Genomic DNA, 27,092 nt, shown 5'->3' on the forward strand with positions numbered 1-27,092 from the left:
TTTCATAAATGTTGCTACTAAAATTCTCCATCGAAAAAGGGACAAATTAGGCCCATTTGAGAGCTACAAAAATAAAATGCTACGTATTTTTTATGTTTTACCTACAAAAAGGTAAATCTTAATATTTACTAACTCAAGTGACCTAATACAAATATTTCAATATCACGCACAATATATCGAATTCACTTTAATTACTTTATTTTATTCTTTAGCTGGCATGACTGCCTTCCAATCATAGGTTTAGTAAACCTTTAAAAAAAATTTTATCTTTACTTGTGCGTTTTTTACTGTTTGTTATGAAAAGGGACGTAATTATCAGTCCCCGTAAAACCACTTTTAATGTCGAGCACTCATTGATATACAAAAAACCCAACATGCACAGTCTCGAATAAAAGTAACGCTCGAAAGTGTCCCAAAACACTATTTCTGTCTCTTTCTATAAGTTACAAGCATATATTATTGCAAAATCAACCTTACGCGAATTGTTTAAAGTTGTTATTACAACGTTTCGCGTGCTTTACAGCATGCGTGGTCACGGTGACTGAAGACAAAAGCTGTTGGATGTTAAAAAGTTGTAAATTTATAATAATACATAACTTTAATCAGGTTAAAAAGTTTTTTCTTTAAATTAAAAAAAAATTTAAAGTGGCTACCTCCTGACCTACACTTTATATAGCGTAAATATATTTGTCAAAAACTACACACAAAAAGTTCAAAAGTACATATATTTATTTATAAAAAGAAACACAAATAAATAACATCGACTCCACTTATTAGAACAGGGTCATTCTTATAATGCGAAAAAAAATAAAAAGAAGACTGTAATGCGTTGTTCTAACACTGAATAAGCAGCCATTGAAGTTGGCCGTATAGAAGTTTGTGCGTTGAATGAAGTTTTTAGAAAAAATAAATAAAAATCACACATTGCTTGTTATAATCAGTCATAAAAAACAAAAACTAATCAATAAAGTTTTTAATTACCGAGAAAAATGATATCCCATCCTTTTTTAGCCTTCTTGACGTTATATTTTTACAATTTCTCACAGAACACTTTGGCATTTTTAACAACTGCTCCCAGACGCGAGCGACGCGAGACTATTTCAAATGAGCGCACAATTTAGAATGTTGCGCTCATTTTTTGAGGACGTTTTTTAGACGTTGAGTGTGCATCTTGGGTTTTTTGTATATCAATGCGAGCACCGCTCTTAATAAAAAAACATTCACTAACAAATAAAATGTATCTATAGAGTCAGACTCATATTGAAATTGAAAAATGTGCCCGGCCAAAAAGGTTTAGAATCTCTGAAATGTCAAAAATGATATCTGTCAGAATTCAACGGAATTAAAAATCAGAGTATAGTTTTAATGAAAATTTGGACTTTTACAAGTCACAACTGACAATAAGAACGAACGAATAACGAATACTTTTGGATTAGTAAATTAAAATTAGTATGGTATCCCTAAAAGTTTGATATATTTTGTGGATCAAACTTACTTGATACTTGATTTTATTTTATTATTTTTTACATTGATAAAATAAATACTACACGTATTTAGTCTTTTACTATTGATACTTAAAATGACTAGCATTGCATGGAAAACTAAAACTATATTTATTATAAAACACAACTTTATTCGGAATAATCAAATCCTACGAAAGAAATGAAATATTCTATCAAATAAAACAAAGTTTATTATACCTGTTAACTATTCGGAAAAAATTTATAATAGAAATAAAAATGAGTAATTGCATGAAGTATCAAGACATTAAATCATACTAACCTAAGAAATTCAATGACATTCTGTGTTGCCATCCGAAAGTTTTCAAATAATTCAATTATCTTCTTTTTTTTTTTCCTTTATGGCTCTGGCACGGTTTGTGCATTAAATTATCTTCTTTCATTTGCCTGTCTATAATACAAAGAATATAGATTAAAAACCTTGATTAAAACACTCAATTTGTGAGGTAATTTCAAATATTAATTATACATTCAAGTAATAGTTTTTTTTATTAATGCGGGTTCATTTTATATATAATTACCTAATAATATTAATGATTATAGAGCTCTTATTTTATTTTTGGTTTAGTTTGTTGGTTGGCTTAATATGAATTGTATAGAAATGAACGTTTTTTTTAAATATCTTGGTTTCCCTAAATTTGGGGGTAAACACCCAAGCTAAAGACCTCTCTATTATGTCTTTATTGTTTTGACGTTAATAGTTAATACTAAAACTTGGTACAATCTGTGATAATCTTAGCTGTTGCTTCATGACAAATGTTGAAAATTAAATTGACAAACAAATGATAAACAAGTTTTCATTCTAAATTAGCTTTTGATTTCAAGTTCTAATTTCGTCTATAGCACTGTGAAATCAATATCATGTCCGAGACAACAGAAAAAATTGAAAGTAATGGTGATGCTCGGAGAAGAATACTTAACATAGCAGTATCAACTGTCCTTTTAGAAAGTGGATTCGAAACAGTAGACAAAATTAGCCTAGAGACGTTGACGGAGATGTTACAATGCTGTAAGAATACTCGATTTAATCTTCAATTTATATGGCTGTTTCACATCACACTTTAAGCTTTGTATTCCTCATATTTCAGTTTTTACAGAAGTTGGTAACTCAGCAAATCGCTACTGTGAATTATCTGGTAGAGTAGAACCTGTATTGGCTGATGTTATGTTGGCGCTTATCAATATGGGCAAGTTATAAATAAATATCTATTATAATTGAAATAACTTATATAACATTAATCTTTGGCTAATTTTATTGCTTATAGGAATAAGTCTTCAAGGCTTAGAGCAATATGCAGCTAGGCCAAATAGACATGTAATTCAGCCACCACAACAAGCACCTGTGCCTAGAACACCAGCTATGTTGTCAGCTGGTTCAAAAGCTAAGCCATCTCCACACATACCATTCCACTTACCAGCATTTCCTGATCCGCATGCATACATAAGAACACCTGTAAGTATTCCTTCTTATTATATTTATATTTGCAATTTTCTGCAACAATGTTAACTGTCTATAAATAAAATAATGCCACTGTGACCTTAATACCTCTCTCTATTACTTGCATATATTACAATTTTAAATTAAAAAAATGAATCTGTGAAAACCATTACTTTGGATTGGCTAGTTTGAGGAATAGTAAAATCTAAAGAACCCATTTTCAGACACATAAGCAACCTGTTACTGAGTATGAAGCAATAAGAGAAAAAGCTGCAAATCAGAAACGGGATATTGAGAAGGCATTGACAAAATTTCTTGCAAAAACAAGTGAAACACACAATCTCTTTAATACGGAAGACAACCAAGTTTTTCCATGTAAGGGGATAACTCTTTGAACATTTTAAATACAGATCATTTTTAAATCAATTTTGGTTACAAATATTTATAATGAAGCCCTGATTTGGCCTGATTTTCAATAAATGTAAGGCAGGTCTGTCGGTTCAAATTCTTTCTTGTTTTCTGTATTTTTTTAAGCTCTGGGAACTAATAAACTGAATAACCTAAGTTGATTACACATAATGCAGCTATGGCAGGAGTCAGCTATTATAATTGAAAACACATTGGTAGAAATTATTCCTTGTTTTCATGTAGTTCTATGATTTTCAGTGATTGCGTGTAAGCCAACCTTTCCAGCATATTTGCCATGCTTACTACCTACTGACCAAGTCTTTGACTTTGATGAATTAGAATATCACTTTCAAGTTGCTAATAGAACAGAAGATATTCCAGCTGAGAAAAAAGGTAAATTATTTACAATTTTTTTTCTATCTTCAATCACATTATTCTCCCAACAGCTACTAAAAGTGATCACACATAAGGCTATACAAGTCCAGCACTCACTAGTTTAGTTAAAGGTTGTTTTATTTTATGCTTAAACTTAAGTAAAACTTTGCATGCCATTATTAAATAATAATATGATGGTAATTGGCCAAAAACACAATAAACATTATATGAATGTGTATATTGTTCTTTTAATACTTTCAGACCAATCAGACAATGAAGGAGAGAATGGTGGGGATGGTGAAAATGCTAATAATTCTCAATCAGAAAATCCTGATTCTACATTACCATCTAGTCCAGATAGAATTAAATCTGGGGGATAAAATAATTACTTAAGTTAACTTTTTATTACAACTATGTATCAATTAATAAAATGTTGTCCATAAATTAATCCATTAATTATCAAACCTAAACCAACCTCAAAACCTAAAAAACTTTATGGAAAAAGGTAAACTCTTTGTAAACTATTTTAATATCAGAAAATAAAGTATGTAATTTTTATTGACTCATCTAGGCCTATTCACATGGGTAAATTTTAGGCACAGATAGAAATTGAGTCTAAATGGTAATTTGGCTAGGTTGTAGGTTACTAAAATCACTAACTGTAAAATAGTGACCAACTTTGGCTGTTTTGACATTAAAATTTACTTTCCTTTTGTTAATCAAGTATTAAATGATTAATTCGATGCTGGAATGTATAATATATTATCATTTTCAAAGAGAATGACTTTACTGCATGCAACTTCAGTCCACTGAATAAATGGGATGTAACTAGTGATATATGTGAGTGGTATACTTATTCTACACTTTTTTAATAATAAGGCCCACTAGGTGACTAGGAGAAGGTAGTGCTAACAATGGTACATCATTTGAATTTCCTAATATACATTATATTTTATATCTAGTTAATTATTTATATTTAAATTTGTATTTAATAAATTTTATAGGGGAAATAAAGTGAAACAAAATCACCTTTCAATATGTATTCTTAGTAAAATTATTATGAAGATTTAGAATTAATAACAGGCAGGGTTCTTACACCATCATTATTAACAATAGTAACTTGAAAGTTTGGTAAGCTCACAAACAAACGCCGATGCACTTCCTGAACACATAGTTTTAATATATCATATGCTTCTTCTTCAGTTAAATCTGAAATTAATACACAGCTTCATTAATATTATATCAGTTATACTAGAACTACATGTCTAGTGTTTGTAAGCTGGTATTACCTTTTTTATACTGTCGGTCCATGATACTCAAGCTGAGAAAACCTCCAAATCCATGAGCTGCAAATGGTACCTTCACACTGGAAGCTAGGTAATCCATGAAATAAAGTTCTGGGCCATTTTCTTTATCATAACCACCCATTAAAACATTCACAAAGTATGGTGTCTGGAAAGAAAAAAAATTTGTATTTTAAGTGCAACAACATTTACCATGTTGGACAATTTAAATTTTCAAATCACTGGTCAATCAGTCAAGGCTCATTACTATGCCAGAAATATCATGTCATGGGCATGGTATCTGCATCACGTAAAAATTTATTAATGCAAAGTTTATAAATTATTTACACTGCTGCGAAGGTACTCTGCCAAGTATCTCCTTGTAAAGTTAGCAGCAGCAGATGGACCAAGCTCATAACTGTTACGCATTTTATATAGTTGTATATTTTTTGCTATGTATTCTGCAAACTGGGTTGTGTCTCCTGAATCACCAGCAACTCCCATGACAAGCTTGTTGGATATTTTATAAATTTTTTCTTCATCTGAAAAAAAAAGCTTTGTTTATACTAGTAATTGAAAGACTTATGTCAAGAGGACTGCCGGCATGATCATTTATTATGTATGCTAAGCCTACAAAATTGTGACGAGGTTACTCTCACTAGAGAGCCATAACATAACAACCTCGGCAAAGTGAGGAAACCTACACGATTGGCCTACAGATTTCTAGGTTCATCAATCTATAAAATTATTGTTCACTAGAAGAACGAGTTATATTTGACATAAAGCACTGCAATTATGACATTTAAGATAACTAAGGTCTTAACGATGGTGATAGAATTTTAAAAATTAATTGAAAAAGTGCTAACTCACCGTCTTTCATGACCATAATACTGTGACTGTTTGTCTGATCAGCAGCTATCATAACGAAATCCTTGCCTTGGATTCCAAGTAGACATTGCAATTGAATGTTAGACATTGTTTCTTGTATATTATAGTCGTAAAATAACGCAAGCCGCAAAACTTCCAAACAAATCACGCATAAACTATAAAGCGACGACGGGTGATCGGCGAGATTCTATACAAATGTCAACCTGATATTGTCAAGTCATTTGTCATTATAGATTAAACTTAATACATAATTTTAAAATTTAAACAGATAAAATACACTTAAACTTTAGAGACAATCAATCGAAAAGGAAGATTGAGCACAGGGGGTCTAGCCAAGATGGCTTAACAGTAGTGTATGTAGAAAGTCGAAAACTAAATTTGTATGAAAATGACAGCTCGTGTCGACAGTCGGTAGCCTAGGTCCTAAAGGCGTGAGTCGGGATACAATAAGCGACGCCATGACAGTGCTACGAAAAGACACACATTAACGCTTACGCTATTCGGTAGCCAACGGCCAATTAATGTTTCGGCAGTGTAGAAAAAACGGTATTTCTCCGCCATGTTTTAGCGTGATCTCAAAAGCTGCTGTTTGCAATAATTTAGTACAACTATTGCCAACTTTAATGGCTACCGTTTTAAAAACATGTCATATTTTGGACGTTTTAACGAAATAGTTTTAATTTGTTATCTGTCTTTTTTAGTTTTTTTAACGTTCTCGTGTAATTATAATAATTTAAACTAGAGTTAATATTTTTAAGTTATAATGCGAGGATAACATAATAGATACAGATAAATTTCAGAAAATCAGCAAATTAGTAGAGGTAAATCCTAGTTATATTGGATATCTTTTATTGATATTTATATTGCATGTAAGTTTATGAAATTGTTCTTTAATTTGAAAAATACATATATCATTTAATATTGCATATACATATAATGTAATCACAAAGTAAAATGATTGTACATTTTATTTGTATATTTCAGATGAGAAAGCAGTCACTAATGAACATAATTAGAAGTTCTAAATATATTTTATTGTATAATAGAAGCTAATGATATATTGATGATAAATATTGATTTAAATTAATCAAATAAAGTGGATTTATACTTCATGAAATTTGGAAATATAAAATCTAGTGATCAATACTAAGTAATGGTAAGCAGATATTTTCTTTAATTATTTACTATGTTAATATATTAGAGAAGTTATTATAATACTGTTAATGAATGAGAAGTTTGAATTCCCAAGGGACTGGCCCTTAGGAGTTACTGACATTGTTTGGTTATTAAAAACTTTAATTGACAATAAGCAGCAAAGTGACAAATTAAGTATATTTTTAAGTAAAGAGTTTTAATATTAAAGTTACCTATTGAACAAACCTTGAACCGATCTTAGTTTAGTTTGTCAGTTTTCTATTTGATCAAAGTACTAACTCAAATATTTTCTTTTCAGAAAAAGAGAAGCTAATAAGACAACTAAAAATATTTCAAAAAATCCACAAATGGACAAGTTTTATTAAAGTCTTATCTTTAAATTAATTTAAGTGTTATATTATGTACCTACAAATGAATTTGATAATGGGGAATGAAGCAATTTATGAATAATGTAAAAAATAAGACAAGTGGAGTATGAAATAATGGTTGGTTAAGGAACATTACCTCAAGAACAGGAAACAGTAACTGAAACTATGTTCTTCCACATTTAATCTTAATAAGTTCAGCAGTTTGAATGTTAATGAGATATTATTATAAACAAACTGCATTTGTAGATTTTGGGAAGAATTATATCTTTACAATAACGATTATTATTTACAATTGTTGTGTCAAGGAAACAATCACTATTTTTATTATCGCCCAGTATGTATTCATAGTAACTGTAGGTATCATAGTAATTTTATGAAATCATCACAACATCTAATGTTAGGTTTTATGAATTGAACATTTTTTTTATATAACAGCACACCAACAAGATATTGACATTGCTGCAAATTAACACTTACATTTATTAGTTAATTATCTACATATATAAATATGAATACATCTACATTAGGTAGTAATGCATTGAATTTGGTGCACCTGTGTATATTCAGTAGTAATTTGGTGCCTTATTTTAATAAAAAATAACCATAACTGAAACATTTTTATTTTGCTACCTGTTTGTTTAATATTCCTTACTATTAGTAGGTACGGGTCATTCATATATGCATTATTTGTATATTCTTGTAAAATAAACTAATATGGTTAACCACTTTAATGGCTTTTCCTACTAAATAAGACATAGGTAAATTACCAAAAATAAAACTAATACATAACATACAATGTTTATTCATTTCTTACTTAAACAGATTTTGCATTTACATATTAACTAGTAGCAAATCACTGAGATAATCAAAAGTTAATTGACATAAATATTAACTTAAAATCAGCATCAAACTTAAATTTATATCTATTAGATGTTGGAGCATCAATTTGGAATCAAAGGTCGATTAAAGGTTATAATTTCATACCAGACAGTTTCTATTTTATAATTTTTATTAATCCCTCTACATTTCATTGAGTACTTGCTTTTCAATTCTCATTTTCTAAAAGTATAAATTTATTGTAAACAATCAACCTTTATGACTCTAACTTAAACTGAAATTGTTTGTTGGACATAAACAGAGATAATTCCAACTAGTAGCAAATCACGAATAAAATCTACACTTATATATAAATCTGCTTTCAAATTGACATTAAAAATGTTCAAGCACAAACACCAAACCTAATTAAAACTTAAATCAAACTCTAATTTCACTTTTCAGTCTTCACACTAGTCTACGTTTTTTTTCTATTGTTTTTTAATTCCTTGGACTTTATCAACTTCTAGTCAACCTTATTTTCACTCTTTATTTATCAATCTACAGTACTATTTCTATTGTTTCTTATAAGCGGTAACAAAATATGTTGCTTCTTCATTTTGCTGATTAGTTATGAGGTCAAATCCTAAAAATATCTAAGTATGAGTAATACTAATTATTATATATCGCGACTATGCAATTTCAACATATTGTATTTATTTGAAGCCTTAAATTTCTGAGAAAACCTGAAACAAACTATAATTAATTTAAACATGTAATTAAAATTCATATATTCACTTTGCACCTTCCGTAAATTCCACTTAAATCGAAAATTGTTCTGACCTTGCTGACATTCTAATGTCCCTTTAGCAGCTTCCAATTGCAAATTTACAATAATCAATATTATTGCAAATTTGCAATTGGAAGCTGCTAAAGGGACATTAGAATGTCAGCAAGGTCAGAACAATTTTCGATTTAAGTGGAATTTACGGAAGGTGCAAAGTGAATATATGAATTTAATTGCATGTTTAAATTAATTATGGTTTGTTTCATGTTTTGTCGGAAATTTAAGGCTACAAATAAATACAATATTTTGAAATTGCATAATCGTGATATATAATAATTAGTAGTACTCATACTTTGATATTTTTAGGATTTGACCTCACAACTAATCTGCAAAATGAAGAAGCAACATATTTTGTTACCGGTTAGAAGAAACAATAGAAATAGTACTGTGGATTGATAAATAAAGAGTGAAAATAAGGTTGACTAGAAGTTGATAAAGTCCAAAGAATTAAAAAACAATAAAAAAAAAACGTAGACTAGTGTGAACACTGAAATTAGAGTTTGATTTAAGCTTTAATTAGGTTTGGTGTTTGTGCTTGAACATTTTTAATGTCAATTTGAAAGCATATTTTTATATAAGTGTAGATTTTATTAGTGATTTGCTAGTAGTTGGAATTATCTCTGTTTATGTCCAACAAACAATTTCAGTTTAATTTGGAGTCATTAAGGTTGATTGTTTATAATAAATTTATACTTTTAGAAAGTGAGAATTGAAAAGCAGCAAGTACTCAATGAAATGAAAAGAGGGATTAATAAAAATTATAAAATAGAAACTTAGTCTGGTATGACAGTAAAACCCTTAATGAACCTTTGATTCCATATTGATGTTCCAACATCTTAGATATAAATTTAAGTTTGATGCTGATTTTAAGTTAATATTTATGTCAATTAACTTTTGGTTATATCAGTGATTTGCTACTAGTTAATATGTAAATGCAAAATCTGTTTAAGTAAGAAATGAATAAACATTGTATGTTATGTATTAGTCAGTTTTATTTTTGGCAATTTACCTATGTCTTCTTTAGTAGGAAAAGCCATTAAAGTGGTTCACAATATTAGTTTATTTTACAAGAATATACAGATAATGCATATATGAATGTCCCGTACCTACTAATAGTTAGGAATATTAAACAAACAGGTAGCAAAATAAAAATGATTCAGTTTTGGTTATTTTTATTAAAATAAGGCACCAAATATCTTCCTTAACATAATGCAGTCTGCATTATTTCATACTCCACTTGTCTTATTTTTTACATTATTCATAAAATGCTTCATTCCCCATTATCAAATTCATTTTCAGGTACATAATATAACACTTAAATTAATTAAAAGATAAGACTTTAATAAAACTTGTCCATTTGTGTTTTTTTTTATATTTTTAGTTGTCTTATTATCTTCTCTTTTTCTGAAAATAAAATATTTTAGTTAGTACTTTGATCAAATAGAAAACTGACAAACTAAACTGTAAGATCAGTCCAAGGTTTGTTCAATAGGTAACTTTAATATTAAAACTCTTTACTTAATTCTAAACTTAAAAATATACCTACTTAATTTGTCACTTTGCTGCTGATTGTCAATTAAAGTTTTTAATAACCAAACAATGTCATTAACTCCCAAGGGCCTTGAATTCAAACTTCTCATTCATTAACAATATTATAATAACTTCTCTAGTATATTAACATTTGTAAATAATTAAAGAAAATATCTGCTTACCATTACTTAGTATTGCTCACTAGATTTAATATATTTCCAAAGTTCAAGAAGTATAAATCCACTTTATTTGATTAATTTAAATCAATATTATATCATTAGCTTCTATTATAATTACAATAAAATATATTTAGAACTTCTAATAATGTTCATTAGTGACTGCTTTCTCATCTGAAATATAAATAAAATGTACAATCATTTTACTTTGTGATTACATAATATAAGCAATATTAAATGGTATATGTATTTTTCAAACTAAAGAACAATTTTATAAACTTACATGCAATATAGGTAAATATCAATAAAAGATATCCAATATAAACAGGATTTACCTCTACTAATTTGCCGATTTTCTTGAAATTTTATATTTATCTGTGTCTATTATGTTATCCTCGCATTGATTCATAGAAAAACTAAAACTCTTAACTTAAAAATATGAACTCTAGTTTAAATTATTATAATTACACGAGAACGTTAAAAAAAGACAGATAACAAATTAAAACCATTTCGTTAAAACGTCCAAAATATGACATGTTTTTAAAACGGTAGCCATTAAAGATGGCAATAGTTGTACTTAATTATTGCAAACAGCAGCTTTTGAGATCACGCTAAAACATGGCGGAGAAACGCCGTTTTTTCTACACTGCCGAAACATTAATTGGCCGTTGGCTACCGAATAGCGTAAGCGTTAGTGTGGTTTTACAGTGACGCTTCTGTCCGCGCGGGTGGTAAGCGCGCGGATGACCCGCTCGAAACTATAAAACTAGTTTTAAAGCTAGTCGCGCGGTTAGCCGCCTCGTACAGTCGTGATCGGTTTGCCGGCTCATACAGTCGTGATGAGACTTCTCGTATTTATTATACTATATTACTTATGGAAAAAAAGGCAACGACGACGACGTATACAAGTACATCCTTACAATGCCACTAGATTGCTGAGAGGCGCGTTCTCTACATCGTTTGCGGATTTAAGAGAACATAGTGACAAGTTCTTTAAACATTTTCGTCTGTCTATAAGTTATATATTATATTATATATTCGTTCGATGGATCCCACAGCAACGGTCGAAAGCGAACTTCTTCAATCAATCGACCCGTATCGATATAATTCGCATTCATTTTGGCGACGACGGTACGCATGCGCGCGTCCGACCGGCGAGACTGTGCAACGCACACTGATGACTGAACACAATGACTCCTCGCCCGCACGCGGTTGAAAAGCGCGGCTGAATTGCCGTCAACGCGGGCCATCCGCGTGACTATGTAATGATCCATGAGACGCAAAGCTCGTGGCCCGCGACGCTTACCAACTGCGCTGGCGAAAGCGTCACTGTAAAACCACACTTAATGTGTGTCTTTTCGTAGCACTGTCATGGCGTCGCTTATTGTATCCCGACTCACGCCTTTAGGGCCTAGGCTACCGACTGTCGACACGAGCTGTCATTTTCATACAAATTTAGTTTTCGACTTTCTACATACACTACTGTTAAGCCATCTTGGCTAGACCCCCAGGTCCAATTTAATCCTACAAATTTAAAAAAAAAAGGTGTGCGTCTCGAGACGCCCGACAGTAGTGGCCGTAAACTTAAACTCTTTAATTCTGTTAAAACTATTTAATGTTGGAATACTTTTAGGGAGAAATTCAGAACCCAGTCTTAGCCCTTTTTTGACGTACGGCAGTCAATGCTATTTTCTTGTTTTAGATATTGAATCTTGCCCTTAGTCTTGTTACCAAAATTATATTCTAAACCATTGTATCAACTAAAGATCAAGTTTCTTTTACAAAACTATATAAAGGAGATTTATACATTGCAGTATGTATTCGGGTATTGTAATGTATTATATGTTTTGCCACATCATAATGCAATTTTCGATGTTCAAGTCCTTTAATTAAATAAATATGAAATATATTTTAACTATATTTTTGAAAATCTAATCGAGACGAGCATTACTTAAGCACTTCGATACTAACGAATAACGATTTAGGTCATGTTTGATGTTGCTCATTGCTGTGAAGCAGGGCTGCCAGATGAAAAAAACGCAGTAAAAAAAATCTTACACCAAGGAAATTTTGAAATTAAAAGATCGTACAACATAGTGGAACATAAGTGGAAAGTTTTTAATTAAAATGAGTGGATGCCTTTGCCTTGAAGAGTGTAACTTTAAAACTCCATATTCTGAAACCATTACGACGTCACAAACAGTCCACCTGGCTTTAAATTGGTTTTTACCGGGCCCTAACCGGTCCGTAAATAAATCAATTTTTTTCCGTTTGGGACGATACTTCTGTGCTCTGTGTTTGTTCCTCTATGTTATAGAAAGCTCTCCTCTTTTGGCTAGCTTCTTTTTTGGAGTACCTGGCGCAGGTCGCTCTTCTTCATTTTCACTACCCATTCTTACTTAAGCGTATTGAAAACAACACACAAACACAAAACTACAGACAAAATGCAGATTAAAAGGGGATAATATAATCACTTAGAGCTAGAGACTGATAAGAAAAACAGGTTTTTGACTATTCCAATACAAATCTTTACAAGAGAAAAATAATAAGTTTTGTAACAATGCACACAAATACAGACTTCATATAAAAAAGGGTCTTCAGGTTTTGGTTTAAGAATAATTTTATTTCTCATAAGAATTGCATACATAATTCACTTACTGAGAAACACATACATATTTAAAACTAAAACTAAGATTAAGAATTTAGGCGTAAAAGGTCTAGGGCATACGTTAGGTTGTAGGAACATAATACTTGCCGGTGGATTAAATATATTCGTTTCATTACGAAATGTTGCCAGAAAAAATAAGATTTTTTGTACGATCTTGGGACTTGGTCTAGTGATCGTACATGAGTAAAAATGACAAGAAATCGTTTGACAGTATACAATATATTGACAAAGGTCGGCAAACCAAAAGTCACAATTCATTCACCAATCGCAATTAGGTATTTCATTTTATAATTAAAAGTATGCCATCTTCTAACCAATTACCAAAAATCTTTGGATTATATAAATTATAAATATTTAAGACCAACAACATGCTTATTTCATAATTCATACTTTTCAGTTTTCACATTATAACAAGAAATATTAGCACAAAATGTTCAAAAAAGTTGCTGTGGGTATTTCTGGTGGTGTAGATAGTGCTGTAGCAGCATTTTTGTTAAAGAACGCCGGTATGTTTTTAAATATTCAATTGTTTATTGAAAGTATAAAGGCAACATTTAAAATAATAAATGTAAATATTATTATAAAATAATAATTTTTACAGGCTATCAGGTGGAAGGAGTTTTCATGAGAAATTGGGACAATAATTACGAAGTCGGTTTTTGTTCAGATGAGAAAGATTATGAAGATGCCTCATTTGTTTGTCGTAAGCTTGATGTTCCTTTACACAGAGTGCACTTTATAAAAGAATATTGGAATGATGTTTTCACCACTTTATTAAAGGAATATGAATCAGGGTTGACTCCAAATCCGGACATACTTTGCAACAGATATATTAAATTTGATAGGTTTTTTGAACATTGCAGGAAAAATTTAGCTGTAGATGCCATTGCAACTGGCCACTATGCTAATACAACTTTTGGACCATATTTAGATAACTTTAAAGAAGATGAAAGTAAGTATTCTAATAGCAATATTATTATCACTTAGCATATTTTATAGCTATAGTGTAGTCACATATATTTATAATACCTAAAAATTTAGTAAGTCTTTTTTGTAGGTGTAAAGCTTCTACAGCCAGTTGATAAACATAAAGATCAAACATTTTTTCTGTCCCAAGTAAAACAATTCTCATTAAGAAGATGTATGTTTCCATTGGCAAGATATTTGAAAAGTGAAGTAAGAGAAATAGCAAGAAAGAAAGGTCTTATGAATATTGCTAGTAAAAGGGATAGTACAGGAATATGTTTTATTGGCAAAAAGAGATTCAAAAATTTCATTCAAGAGGTATAGTGCATTCTTACATCATTAGGCCATAATTATTAGGTAGTTAAAGAATTTAAAATGATAAATTTTGTATATCTATGTTTTAGTTTATTCCTGAGAAGAATGGATACTTTATTGATATAGATACAGGACATATTGTGGGAGAGCATACTGGTATCCATAAATGGACAATAGGACAACGATGTTGTTTGCGGAGCTTCAAAGATGCATACTTTATTTTTAAAAAAGATGTAGTTTCTAATAATATTTATGTTGTGAGTATAATATTGAAATTCAAGTTATATGTATTAATTTAAAGTCAAATATCTATATAGTCATATGCATTGTAGTGTTTGGGTCGGCCCAAGAAACAAACATGAAATATATTTTTTTATAAATTTACTTGCAAATATTCTTTTCAGGTTGCGGGAACTAAACATCCTGCCCTTTGGAATAATATTTGCTACACCAACCACCCTCACTGGATTTCTGAAGAACCAGTAGATTTAGTTAAGAAATGTGTATGGAAAGCCTATTTTAGATTTCAACATACTAAGCCTTTAGTACCTTGCCGGGTAGTTACTAACTCTGATGGCTTAACAATAATATTAGAGCAAAATTTAAGAGCAATAACAGAAGGGCAATATGGGGTTCTGTATAGTAATAATATATGTTACGGTAGTGCAAAGATAAAAGGTATTCATAAAAACCTTAAACTGCCTTCCATTGAATAAGTCTTAATTTTATATAGAAGACTAACACAATAGTCATGTATACATTGTTATTGTTAATATTATTATGATTGAAAATTTATTTATAAAAATTAATATAATTTGCTGTTCTAAACAGAAAACTTTGTTTCCAATATTATCATCACCTTTTCCAATATTTTAGCTGAAGTGTTAGGTACCCTATCTGTAAGGGCTAATAATTAGTGATGTACGGAACTTCCGACTAATCGGTAAAGCCGACTATCTGGCCACTTTTGTAGTCGACAACCATTCGGCTAAGAGCGCCAACTATCTGGCTCCTTCTTTGTATGTATTTCTCAGAATTGATGATACATATTAGACCAGGGTCGATAATTTTTTAAACCAAAAAAAAATATAGTAGGATGAAAACCATTGGAAAAGGAGGAGAATATAATCAAAATTAAAGGAAAAATAATTTACGGGCGATCTGAGGTCGGGAAGGTGGTGAGTTTTTAGGGGAAAAACGGTTTATCTCGATTTCCGGCAAAACTAAAAGTCCTATGGAAAAAAGTCAAACCGCAAAGTTGTAGATAATAAAAAGATCTAAAACTTTTGTATCTTCACGTTTTCAATCACATCAAAATTTATGTGAAAAATTCAATAAACCAAGTTTTTGGTTTTTGGTTTTTTCTTTTACAAAATATTTTTTTTCCCACGAAATTTGATAAAAAGTTACCTTTTTATGTCCTAAATACGCTGTAATTTATTTGATTTGAAATATACAGGGTGTCCCAGAAAGAATGGATAATCCTTGAATCCCGCACGGACAGCTCTCCAGCGCTCAGAAAAAAATATCAAAAAAAAATCCAAGTGATACCCAAAATATGTTTTTTTTTAGAAAAACATACGTCATTTTTACTTTACTTCACATTAATGTGCACAACGGCCACAAAGTAATGAAATTTGTGGCGTTTTTGGTGTCATCTTATTCCTGATAGACTATACTACTAGAAATACATGAAATAATATAAGTATGTATCTATGATACTTTTTTCAAAAACAAAATAAGAACTTGAGTTATTGACATGAAATTTGATAACAAAATAAATTTGGCATAGTTGAGTGTTTCATGTAAAAGAAAAGTATGAAAACGTAAGTGGCCAGCTATTTAAAAAAAATGCGCAGTTCATACAGTTTACAAAATGGTGTAATACATAATTTTATCTAATATCACTACGAAGTTATTGCTATTGAGATGCAAAAAGAGTAAATACGACTAAAAAAGAAACGATAAGTCTTAATAAATTTTAATAATAATAAAAAAATCGGGTGTACATAAATCGAGCTTTATTCACAACAGGTGTTCAAATTGTCTGCCACGCTCTAAATCTTATAAAGGCCCTACTAAAATAAGGTGCGTAGCGTCGTTCATTTATTTTTGAAACACCCTCTTGAACACGGCTGCGTAATTCCTCCAAATTTGAAGTGTAGTTTTTTGAGTACACTTCTTCCTTTAAACATCCCCAATAAAAAAGTCCAGTGGGTTAAAATCCGGGAATCCGGGCCACAAAATGGGACCCAAACGACCAATCCATTTATTTGGATACGTGGCATTTAAAAAACCACGGACGTTAGTATCATAATGTGCAGGGCAGCCATCATTCTGTAGCTAATGGGATTTCCTTACCTCCTCAGGCATTTCTTCCATTAAATTCGGGAGATCATTTTGCAAAAAAATTAAATAACTATGAGAAGATAAATTTCCCGGCAGTTCGAAAGGACCAATAATTATCCCGTTTAATATACCAGTCCAATAATTGACTTTGAACTGGTAATACGAGTTCTCGCATTAAATTTGGATTCGAGAGTTGCCAGCTGTGCAGATTATGCATATTAAAGTATCCGTCTTTTTTTAAAGTCCAATAAATAGCCAGAAATCGTCGTTATAACACTGATTCAAACTCGAGAAATGAGAAAGGAATGCACACATACGACACTGAACAAGTCGAGAGACGCACTAACTAATTAAACTAAGTAAATGTCTTGCTATGTATCTGAAACCGATCTGATAATGATCATTGATCAAACCGGTGTACCAAGCGAAAAAAGATCTTTTCTCTCACTCGCTCATACTCTACAACATCAACCATATGTCTCGTGTAAACAACATATGAGCTTGGGCCACGCTCAGGTCGTAAATAGAAACCACCCCTAGTACAATAAAAAAGGACCCTTTTTTGGAACGCTACTGTCAATGTTACCGTTTAAGACAAGATAAAATATAATTTTACAATTTTCTGTCTTAAGTCGTATTTACTCTTTTTGCATCTCAATAGCTATAACTTCGTAGTGGTATTAGATAAAATGATGTATTACACCATTTTGTAAGCTGTATGAACTGCGCATTTTTTTAAATAGCTGGCCACTTACGTTTTCATACTTTTTTTTACATGAAACACTCTCAAACTATGCCAAAATTAGATCAGGCATCAGCGTACAGCGTGTGAGATAGCGAATGATTGACATAACTTCAGAATGCCACTAATATTGCCATGAGAAAAAAAATCCCTGTTTTGTGGGGTAATTTTTACTATAAGAAATACCCCAAAATAAAAAAAAATCAGGGGGTGCTCACACTCACTCCACACGCCTATTAATCAGTTACGTTAAATTAAACCACACCCGAACACTCTATACTAACGCTGCGTAGTAACTGTTCTACCTAATACACCATAGACTTTCATTATAGGAAGTGTGTGTAATACACAGACGCCGTTTTTGTACACGCACAGCAGTGTGCGCGAAGTCTAGGGCTACCGACTACACTGTGTACAGTGTACAGTCTACATTGGTTAGGTTAGAAACAATAACAATTATAACAATATTATTATTATTTTTATTATTTGGTTATAACATTTTTTTTAAAGTGCCTTGGGCATATTCGGGCATTTTGAGTTGGATGCCAGGTTAATCTACCGGTACACTCAGTCCATTTATTATTTAAAAACGGTTCATTCGGAAAACTGAAAAAAGTGGAAAATTTATTCAAGTGCTGGTAGCCCCAACAAGTTATAATCCAACTAACTATTTACAAAGGACACGAAGTGTGGCAACTGAGTCGTGACAAAATAAGCTACTTACCGATGAAAGGTTACGTTTGGTTCTTTACGTTCACTATAGCTTTTACAGCCAATTATGCAACAATTCACCATGACTGACACTTTAAATACACCTCTTATAAGGATAAAGTCTTAAATTAATATAGGTTTGACTTAGATTTCACAGATTTATGACAACATTGTGGCAATGTGGCAAATTGGTGACATTTTGTTTACCATCAAGGGCCCGGTGGTAAACAAACAAAACCCGATACGCAAATAGAGACAGAAAAACTAATACTCTGTTTCGCTCGCACTTAAGTATTTCACGTTAATGCCTTCTCTCTTTAGTTATTATTGTTATTTTAGAAGCTCATCTAGTTCTATACTCTATCTACGTGGCTAATGCACAAACCGTGCCAGAGCCATAAAGGTAACATATTTTTGGTATCACTTGGAATTTTTTTTTCTGAGCGCTGGAGAGCTGTTCCGTGCGGGGTTCAACGATTATCCATTCTTTCTGGGACACCCTGTATATGTTTTCACCTTATTTTGAATTAATATCGAAAAAGCACCCTAATTTTCAATCGAAGATCTCCCGTCAAAATATCAGCTTTTTTCAAAAAGTTGGTGTACTTTCAGTTCGTTGAAATCTCTACTTTTCTATGGTAAAAAACATAATATTACTATAGTAAATATTCTCAGAAAATGCAAAAAATCGAATCGAAAAATGGTGTAAATTTGTATAAGAATAAGTGTAATGAATTAATCATGGTAATTCTATAAAAAAAATCTTATTTTTTTTTATAGAATTCCCATGATTCTATAAAAAAAATCTTATTATTTTTTATAGAATTCAAACCGTATTTCTCGAAATTCCTTATAGAAATGGCAGATCTAGTACATTCCTAAACGTTCAAGTCTACTATTAGGTAACATCCATGATCAACTAAATCTTTCGTTAAATGCAATTGTACTGTAGAAGAAAGAGACAAATTTTGTTGTTCACAATAAATTCCTATATCATCAATATTGTTGTTAAGGGATTTTCCTGTCTTCAAGTGCACTGTGCAACCTACATAATTCGAAATGTCATTCATAAGGTCAATTGTTTACTCATGTTAACTATTGTCATTGACAATTTAACAATTGACAATAATGACTGAAAATCAAATAATTATTAAAAAAATTGCTTGATAAAAGAAATTTATAAATTACGCAAAATATTAAATACTAAACAATTATAATCACATTGCATATTGTAATATTTGGCTTCACAAGTATTGTTGTTACCTTAACTGCAGATACATAAGATTATTATTACACGTAGGTATGTTACTTTCACTTTATCTAAAAAATTGTGATTAATAAAATTTAAGAACATAACATTTATTAAACTATTAACTTTTTGCTTAATTACTTTACAGCCATTTAAATATTGATCATGGTGAAGGTATATGGACTTGTAGTTTTGTATAAAGGAGTGACCAGTGCCACAATTTTAAAAGCGGCATATGATTTACAAAGCTTTAGTTTTTTCCAACGATCTTCTGTTCAAGAGTTTATGACTTTTGTGAGTAAGACAATTGTTGAGAGAACACATCAAGCATCCAGGCAATCAGTAAAAGAAGGTGAATATATGGTTCAAGTATATGTAAGAGCAGATAACCTTGCAGGGGTTCTTATATCAGATCATGAATATCCGAATAGAGTTGCACATACTCTTATAACAAAGCTGCTTGATGATTTTTCTGCTAAAGTGCCAGTGGCAACTTGGCAGACTGGAGATGAAACAACTATTGACTTTCCTGTCCTCCCACAATATTTAGCCAAATATCAGGATCCTAAAGAAGCAGATGCTTTGACAAAAATACAGAATGACTTAGATGAAACTAAAATTATTCTTCATGACACAATTAAAGCTGTGTTAGAGAGGGGAGAGAAATTGGATGACTTAGTTGAAAAATCAAATAGTCTTTCTATGCATAGTAAGGCATTCTATAAGACTGCTCGTAAGACAAATAGTTGTTGTAATTTTTGAGGGATTTTGATGTTGATTTCAAATTATTGAATAATATATATGCCTAAAACAGTATGAAAAGCATTTTATATGTAATGTGTTAAATATGTGCATTATAGGTGTGTCACATTGTTCTTAGCATTTTTTGAGTATAGATAAATATGTAATCCTGATATATTTAAATAAATGTTATAAATTAGGTAAGACTGATATGGATTTCCATTATGTAAAGCACTTAGCTGACATAATACTTAATATGTATGAGATTAGCATGAGTAAATCCTTTTTGAAATCACAAATCAATCCCACTAAATGATTCGTACCATCTTTATGAGTGATCTTATGTATAATATTGTAAAATGTATGAAATCTCAATAAATTATCTTATTAACAAAAATGTTAGTGTGGGTCATATTTTCTATGTGTATTATGTATGGTCTTCTGTATTGATGTATCTGTAGGATCTATTCTAGTAGATATTGTTATATTTATATTGCCAATTATATAGTATGAATCTATACTGATTATAAAGTAGAGGTTGTCCTTTCAATAAGTTTGTTCCTAATATGGTTTAACCTTTAGGTCCATCCATTGGCTAAAGCATGTTTGCAATATTTTTTCCTTAAATATATGTTAAGAGAACAAAAGGATGTCTAGAAACCACTAATATTTATGTAGTTTAATATTTGTCTATATATAGTTACTATAATATGGTAATTTATGTATTAACTATATATTATTAGCTATATATATTAGTTATGTACTTGGAATGTAATGGTAACATCTGCTCAGAGAATGTTCTAGATGCAATTGGTCTCTGTTGTGTACAGACATGTTCAATCCATTATTGGTTCAGCAGTCAATGCTCCAAAGCAAAATAGGTACAAGATGAGAGTTTGCATGTGAACTGTATAGCCCTCTAATCAAGTGTAATGTGGAATTCATATTCTTATCTTTCTGTTAATAATTTTGGTCACAAACCATTATATTATCGCTGGAACCTTAGAAACTTAGAACCTTTCCATATAATTACATGCATAATGTCTGTTAAGGAGCCAAAAAACATAAAATTAATATCATTATTATTATAATATTTTGTAGTCTGTACAGGTCAGAGATGTGATTTGAAACTGTATAAAAATAAAGTAAAATATGTGAACATAACATGTATTTGTTCTGTGATCAATTTGAAATAATTATGAAACTTAATTTTTAGTTAAATATAATGTTATTGTTAGTTCAAATGATGACTACATAGATGTTTTGTTTTGGATTACGAATTTTTATTTTATATAGTAAAATTTGCTTAACCTTTTAAATAAATGTGGCATAAAGATCAGTCGTTTTTAAATTGTTTCTCCTAAAATTATTATCATTATTGTCTTGATTTACGCAAGTACCAAATTTTTAAATAAAACTTCCTTATTTGGGTTTCTTATTTTATCTAATCTTTATTTTATAATTTTAATACGGTGGTTATTTGTACGCGCTCGTGATACTATCAATTTCAAAACAACAGTATTTAAAAAAAATATGCAAAACTGTCATTTTACTACTACTACTACTACTAAACCCGCCCTTAATAACAAATTCTTCCCTATTTCACTTTAGTAATTAATTACTCATGCAATCACTAATGCAGGGGTGGTATATGACCACTATTTTTTTCAGGAGTTAACTATGAAATCTCTTATATTATGTCCTTGTTATTGAACACAATCACAAGAAAACTTTTTGATTCAAAATTAATTAGTTGTGGTTAGTAGGGAGTTTTTTCAATACGGGCAGGAGACTCACCTGATATTAGGTGATCCGCCGCCCATAAACACTCAATGTCTGAGGGCTCGAGAGTGCGTTGCCGGCATTTAAAGAATTAGTACGCTTTTTCCTTGAAGGATTCCAGTGGAGTCTTATTGGTTCGGAAATACCTCAGTGGGTAACTGGTTCCACATAGAGGTGGTGCTCGGCAAAAACTGCCATAAATAAGTTGTGGAACGACAGATGTTGAGGTGATAAGGGTGGTATTCTGCCTGACTTCCGATGATGAAAGTCAGCTGCAGGTATTAATCCGATCAACTCCCCTGAAGTAGAAGATGCGGAAGGAGCGCTCAAATCTACGCAAAACCAAGGTATGAAGCCGCTCGGAAAGTGACTGGTCGTCGACGATTTGAATCGCTCTTCGCTGAATACTGACCGTATTAGTATAATTGTGATAAGAGTTAGTACTGGGGAGCGTCCGCCCAGAGGTGAGTACAGTGTGGGGTCGAATTTGCGCTTTATACAGTTGCATGGCCCGGAGTGAAGTTCCATCTCGCCTTTCTGAGAACACCAAGATTCTTGGAGGGTAATTTAGCTTTTCGTTCCAATAGACCACGAAACTGAACGTCGTTTGATATATCAACGTCTAGTATTCCGATGCTGGCTGTGGCTTTAGATAAGAGTCTTCGAAGAGGTGGAGTTTTTTTTAAGCGGAAAACGCGCAAACTAGTGTCTTCCTGGGTTTGGACTAACGGACTTGATTTAGTAGACCACAGTCCGAGACTCCACGTAGCAAAGCTTCGACTTCGGACATCAGTTATTCCGGTAGTGATCGACAATACCTCGAGAAATACCTGCACGGCCAATCTAAAGAGTGTCCCCAGTGCTACCAGTGCAGTGAGTATCCGCATAGCCATGAATGTTAAGTTGTTGCAATGTTGCTTAAAGTTGCAACACGTCATTCATATGCAGAAGAAAAAGACTCGGGTTTTATGTCAGACCATGCTCCGTTAATGACGAACTTAATTCTCCGATCGGCCAGAAAGCTGGAGATGCAGTAGCGTAATTTCTCGGGGAGTTCATAGGTTGGAAGCGTCGAAAGAAGCGCTATATGCCACACCCGATTGAAGGCTTTCGCTATATTCAGACTAACCGCTAGCGCCTTCCCCATGAACTTAATTGCCTCTGCCTATCTATGTGTAAGGTATACAAGAAGATTTCCACCTGAGCGACTACGGCGAAAGCTGTATTGGCAATCGCTAATCCTCTGGTGGCCCTCTAGATAACATCCTCTGAATAACCCAGGAGTTGATAATGGTTTCTATTATTTTGTGGAACAAGGAGAATACCCATAAGCTATTTAACGATAGTAGGACGCGACGGTTCAAAGTGATCGCCTTTTTAGGGATTGGGTATACTGAAGCGATCTTCCATCAGTTTGTGATAGTGTCGAGCGAGTACAGGTACCGAAAAAGGCGCGTTAGGACCAGAGCCAACTCAGGAGCACAATTATGGGGATGCCTGATTCTCCTTCGCGGTATGGGCCAGCGAGTTATCCTCCCTGTGCAGGGGTGGAGCGCTGACAGAAATTCCCTTAGATAGCTTTGGCGAGTCACCAGAAGGTCCTGGTAAGTTCACGAAGGGAGGCGGGTAATGTTTCGGCAAATCCCTAGCATTCTCCTGTTTGAAAGACGTGAAGGCAGAGTTATATGCTTTTTATGTTTGCCGCAGCAGTGACATTCCGAGATACCGATTCTCGGGATGTCGCCGCTTCCGCCCACGCTTTAGAGCATTATTGCTTCCAACGCGCTTCCGCCTTGCAAGAACGTTTAAACTTTTGTTCTTCAGCTTTTAAGTATTAGGTACTTACTATAAATGGTGAGATCGGGTAGTGGCAATTTTGTGAGCTCAGAGAGGCGCTTACTCTCACCCACATTAAACATAAGCTCCGCCTTTGACTTGCATGTTAAATATGAAGTGGGCAAGTCCTTAACCAAACTATCTAGATTGAACTTGAAAGCCGCGTGATTCCGGACTTATAAGTTATTGCTATGGGTCAAATCCGCGATGATATATTGAAAAACCATATTGTTCCGAAGACGGGTTCAATGAAATGTTTCTTGGTTTTTCTTCAACTTAGGGACGTTTTCATCAAGCTTAATTACGACCGTTTAAAGAGAGGCTGTTATTCATTACAGAAAACAGTTTCAGTAGATATATATTTTTTCAGACAGTTTCCATACCACTCGTATGTAGTCACGTGGTATTGGTTTTAAGAAACCCAGATACAGGCGTTTTCTGGACGAAAACCCCGTTTATGAAGGAACATTCTAGTGTGAAATTTCTTGGTGTGAGACATGGACAGAATAATAAGCGAAAGAGAAGGAAGATCGAAACTTGTTGAAGCAAGATTGAATATTCAAGAACGAACTTTAAAACTATAAATACTCATAACTCAAACACTAATTAAAGTGGCAGTGTTTTGTCCATTTATTATTGTGTTATTCCGCGTTATTTGTGTATATTTATTGCACTTAAATTTCTCGTTGATTATCGGGAAACCCCTACCCCTAAAGGGATACCCTTTAAGAGATATTCCGCGTCTCTATCGGATCCTCTAACTCTTAACAATATTATCTTATTTTGCCAGAACGTTGTGCATAGGAGGGCCATTTAAAACCGGCGCCGCAGCTTGGTGGTAGCTGAGCGCATCTCCCTCTCCAATGGACAGGATAAACAACCGTAATACTACATATATTTTTTAGTATACGTATTCATAAATAAACAAAAAGCACAGCCGTCCATCGACACCCAAAGTGCTTGCAGGTTTGCGAGTGTGTTATCTACCTTTTAGGAACTGGTGCTCTTTTCAAGTTAAATCGATTCAGAAATTCTTCGAGTACGCTAGTTCCTGATAGCGAGCGTGGCCAAATGTGCTTATACGCTTATTTGTGGAAGGACGGACATATGAGGTTATACGAGTGTTAATTGTTACATCCAAGGTGTTTTGTCCCGGAAATATAATTCTCGCCAGCGACGAAGCAGTTACCCTAAGCAGTATACCTAAGTTTAACTACTATAAAATGTTTTCTCATACAAAAACCTTGCTTCGCTATCATTGTTAATACTTTTATAACATTCTTGATATTGCAAACCCTTGGCTTCCAGTCCAAACCAGTTCCAATGAAAAATACGTAAAATATTGCAATGTTTTATCTATTTTTGGTTTCCTTATGCATTAACTGTTATAATTATGAATAATCATCATATCCTGGAGTCCTCTATGGATAATATGTATGAATGGTAAAGGGTAATAATTTCTCGTAAATCCATATATATATAATGAAAATGGTCTTCGTTTGAGGCTCAATCACGCCTAAACCACTGTATGTGTACTCGTATCGACATGAAACTAGATGGTTTATGGCTATTTATTTATTAAATTCCAACGTTCCTTCATTTTTTTATTGCTGTTTTACTTTTATGAAAATTTATCCATACGGACTTCACCGCGGAAACATTCGGGGAGGCTTCCTAGAACCTCTAAACGTCAACATCTGTTAAAAACTCGATTTTCGAAATATTTCAATTTTCTTAGCGGGAAGTTAAAAAGAAGAATAATAAAAATATGAAAAATAATTAAACATAAAATTTATTTTAATTCGTCCAGCAAAGCGGGCGCGAAACGGCTAGTATGAAAAATAAAACGAGAGTTCAAATAAAAATACATATATTAATTTTACATCAATATTAAATTACAGCCAACGTAACTATGTAGGTTACAATAATAAAAATATACCTATATAATTTTCATTGAACAAATAAATAATAAAACAAGGTATTTCCTTATGAATACACCTAAATCTAAAAATCATTATTGACTATAGAGTTTTGCAATTGCTGAATACCAGGTAACATTTAAAACAATCCACCTACAAGCAAGGGAGAGGTCACTTACACTATTCTCTAGTATGGAATTTACTCTAAAATTAACTAATAATGAGTAGTATCAGAAGAATATGCATATACAGGACGTCTGGAGTTCAATCAACATTCGACACTCTTTTTGGCACTTGAATTATATATTTGATTTCAGGGTGCACAATAATGAACCTTTCTCCCTTAGAAATAAAGAACTTTTTACCAGCGTTTTACAATTATAGCTTTAAAATGGTAATTAACAACGCTTAGTATAATTGAATGTATATTTGTGTTTTTGGAAATCCAACCTATTGGTCATTACTCGAACATTAAATATATGCATATCCTAATGATTTAAAATTTTAGCCTAAATCGAAAAGAGACTGGTATATTGACAATATAGATAAGTTTGCAGCAAAATTTTTGGCATCAAGCAAAGAATAAGAAAACTTAAGCTTTGGAATAGACACCAATGAGGTTATGTTAAATAATCTTATACGTAAAAAACGGAATCATTCTGATTGCATCTCTTTCTGTCAAATAATGTTTACACTGTGATGAAAAGGGACAGATAAGTACTTTAGTTCAAATTGTGCAATTAGATTGATAGATTTTTTTATGACTGTGTTGTGGCTATAGATGTGTCGACAATTTAATTACAGCATAAAATTGGTGTCCTCGGAATGGGCTTATAAAATTTAGACGCCTTTTTTCAAGTGGACTATTTTCTGTTGTTTAAACGAAATTTATATTTTTATGTCTATGGCTACAGCCATTATATTCTAACTTATATAACCTCATTGGATAGTTAAAGAATCAGTATCACTAAAGCTTGATTTTCAATCGTTCCCAAGAATTAGGTCTACCACCA

General features: G+C 32.1%; 4 protein-coding genes and 2 long non-coding RNA genes across 8 annotated transcripts; 4 read left to right on the forward strand and 2 right to left on the reverse strand.

The window, feature by feature from the left end:
- The first annotated feature begins 2,235 nt into the window (after nt 1-2,235).
- Nucleotides 2,236-4,186, forward strand: LOC125051710 (transcription initiation factor TFIID subunit 8). Its single transcript, XM_047652232.1, has 6 exons — nt 2,236-2,529; nt 2,609-2,707; nt 2,786-2,973; nt 3,183-3,333; nt 3,625-3,759; nt 4,003-4,186. The coding sequence occupies exons 1-6, from the start codon at nt 2,382-2,384 to the stop codon at nt 4,119-4,121; spliced, it is 840 nt and encodes a 279-aa protein (XP_047508188.1). The 5' UTR covers nt 2,236-2,381; the 3' UTR covers nt 4,122-4,186.
- A 580-nt stretch (nt 4,187-4,766) lies between these two features.
- Nucleotides 4,767-6,118, reverse strand: LOC125051711 (proteasome subunit beta type-2). Its single transcript, XM_047652233.1, has 4 exons — nt 5,895-6,118; nt 5,373-5,566; nt 5,031-5,193; nt 4,767-4,950 (listed from the first exon to the last, which is right to left on the reverse strand). The coding sequence occupies exons 1-4, from the start codon at nt 5,998-6,000 to the stop codon at nt 4,799-4,801; spliced, it is 615 nt and encodes a 204-aa protein (XP_047508189.1). The 5' UTR covers nt 6,001-6,118; the 3' UTR covers nt 4,767-4,798.
- A 222-nt stretch (nt 6,119-6,340) lies between these two features.
- LOC125051713 lies at nt 6,341-8,228 on the forward strand. Of its 2 annotated transcripts, none has more exons than XR_007117338.1 (3): nt 6,341-6,781; nt 6,897-7,068; nt 7,366-8,228. It is a non-coding gene; the product is annotated as an uncharacterized LOC125051713 (long non-coding RNA). The 2 variants fall into 2 exon arrangements; XR_007117339.1 differs by having other exon boundaries at nt 6,341-6,733.
- A 231-nt stretch (nt 8,229-8,459) lies between these two features.
- LOC125051714 lies at nt 8,460-9,146 on the reverse strand. Its single transcript, XR_007117340.1, has 2 exons — nt 9,092-9,146; nt 8,460-8,994 (listed from the first exon to the last, which is right to left on the reverse strand). It is a non-coding gene; the product is annotated as an uncharacterized LOC125051714 (long non-coding RNA).
- Nucleotides 9,147-13,724: 4,578 nt separating this feature from the next.
- Nucleotides 13,725-15,892, forward strand: LOC125051889 (mitochondrial tRNA-specific 2-thiouridylase 1). The gene is made up of 6 exons (XM_047652501.1): nt 13,725-13,744; nt 13,867-13,975; nt 14,071-14,421; nt 14,527-14,753; nt 14,840-15,007; nt 15,155-15,892. Exons 2-6 carry the CDS (start codon nt 13,900-13,902, stop codon nt 15,464-15,466), a joined length of 1,134 nt encoding a protein of 377 aa, XP_047508457.1. The 5' UTR covers nt 13,725-13,744; nt 13,867-13,899; the 3' UTR covers nt 15,467-15,892.
- Nucleotides 15,893-19,665: 3,773 nt separating this feature from the next.
- LOC125051793 (synaptobrevin homolog YKT6) lies at nt 19,666-21,881 on the forward strand. 2 transcript variants are annotated; one of them, XM_047652348.1, is made up of 2 exons: nt 19,666-19,852; nt 19,950-21,881. In XM_047652348.1, the coding sequence occupies exon 2, from the start codon at nt 19,967-19,969 to the stop codon at nt 20,561-20,563; it is 597 nt and encodes a 198-aa protein (XP_047508304.1). In that variant the 5' UTR covers nt 19,666-19,852; nt 19,950-19,966; the 3' UTR covers nt 20,564-21,881. The 2 variants fall into 2 exon arrangements, with proteins under 2 accessions (XP_047508304.1, XP_047508305.1); XM_047652349.1 differs by having other exon boundaries at nt 19,666-19,848.
- Nucleotides 21,882-27,092: the final 5,211 nt, after the last annotated feature.

This window comes from Pieris napi, chromosome 8, assembly GCF_905475465.1.
Source record: "Pieris napi chromosome 8, ilPieNapi1.2, whole genome shotgun sequence".
In the NCBI taxonomy this organism is placed as follows: Eukaryota; Metazoa; Arthropoda; class Insecta; order Lepidoptera; family Pieridae; genus Pieris; species Pieris napi.

Coding starts and splice junctions, on each gene's coding strand:
- LOC125051710 (XM_047652232.1), top strand. CDS start 2,382: ATGTCCGAGACAACAGAAAAAATTGAAAGTAATGGTGATGCTCGGAGA. Junction 2,530..2,608: donor GACGGAGATGTTACAATGCT/GTAAGAATACTC, acceptor CTCATATTTCAG/TTTTTACAGAAGTTGGTAAC. Junction 3,334..3,624: donor AGACAACCAAGTTTTTCCAT/GTAAGGGGATAA, acceptor TATGATTTTCAG/TGATTGCGTGTAAGCCAACC.
- LOC125051711 (XM_047652233.1), bottom strand. CDS start 6,000: ATGTCTAACATTCAATTGCAATGTCTACTTGGAATCCAAGGCAAGGAT. Junction 5,194..5,372: donor CAGAGTACCTTCGCAGCAGT/GTAAATAATTTA, acceptor TTTTCTTTCCAG/ACACCATACTTTGTGAATGT. Junction 4,951..5,030: donor GGACCGACAGTATAAAAAAG/GTAATACCAGCT, acceptor TATTAATTTCAG/ATTTAACTGAAGAAGAAGCA.
- LOC125051889 (XM_047652501.1), top strand. CDS start 13,900: ATGTTCAAAAAAGTTGCTGTGGGTATTTCTGGTGGTGTAGATAGTGCT. Junction 14,422..14,526: donor TAACTTTAAAGAAGATGAAA/GTAAGTATTCTA, acceptor TCTTTTTTGTAG/GTGTAAAGCTTCTACAGCCA. Junction 14,754..14,839: donor TCAAAAATTTCATTCAAGAG/GTATAGTGCATT, acceptor TCTATGTTTTAG/TTTATTCCTGAGAAGAATGG.
- LOC125051793 (XM_047652348.1), top strand. CDS start 19,967: ATGGTGAAGGTATATGGACTTGTAGTTTTGTATAAAGGAGTGACCAGT.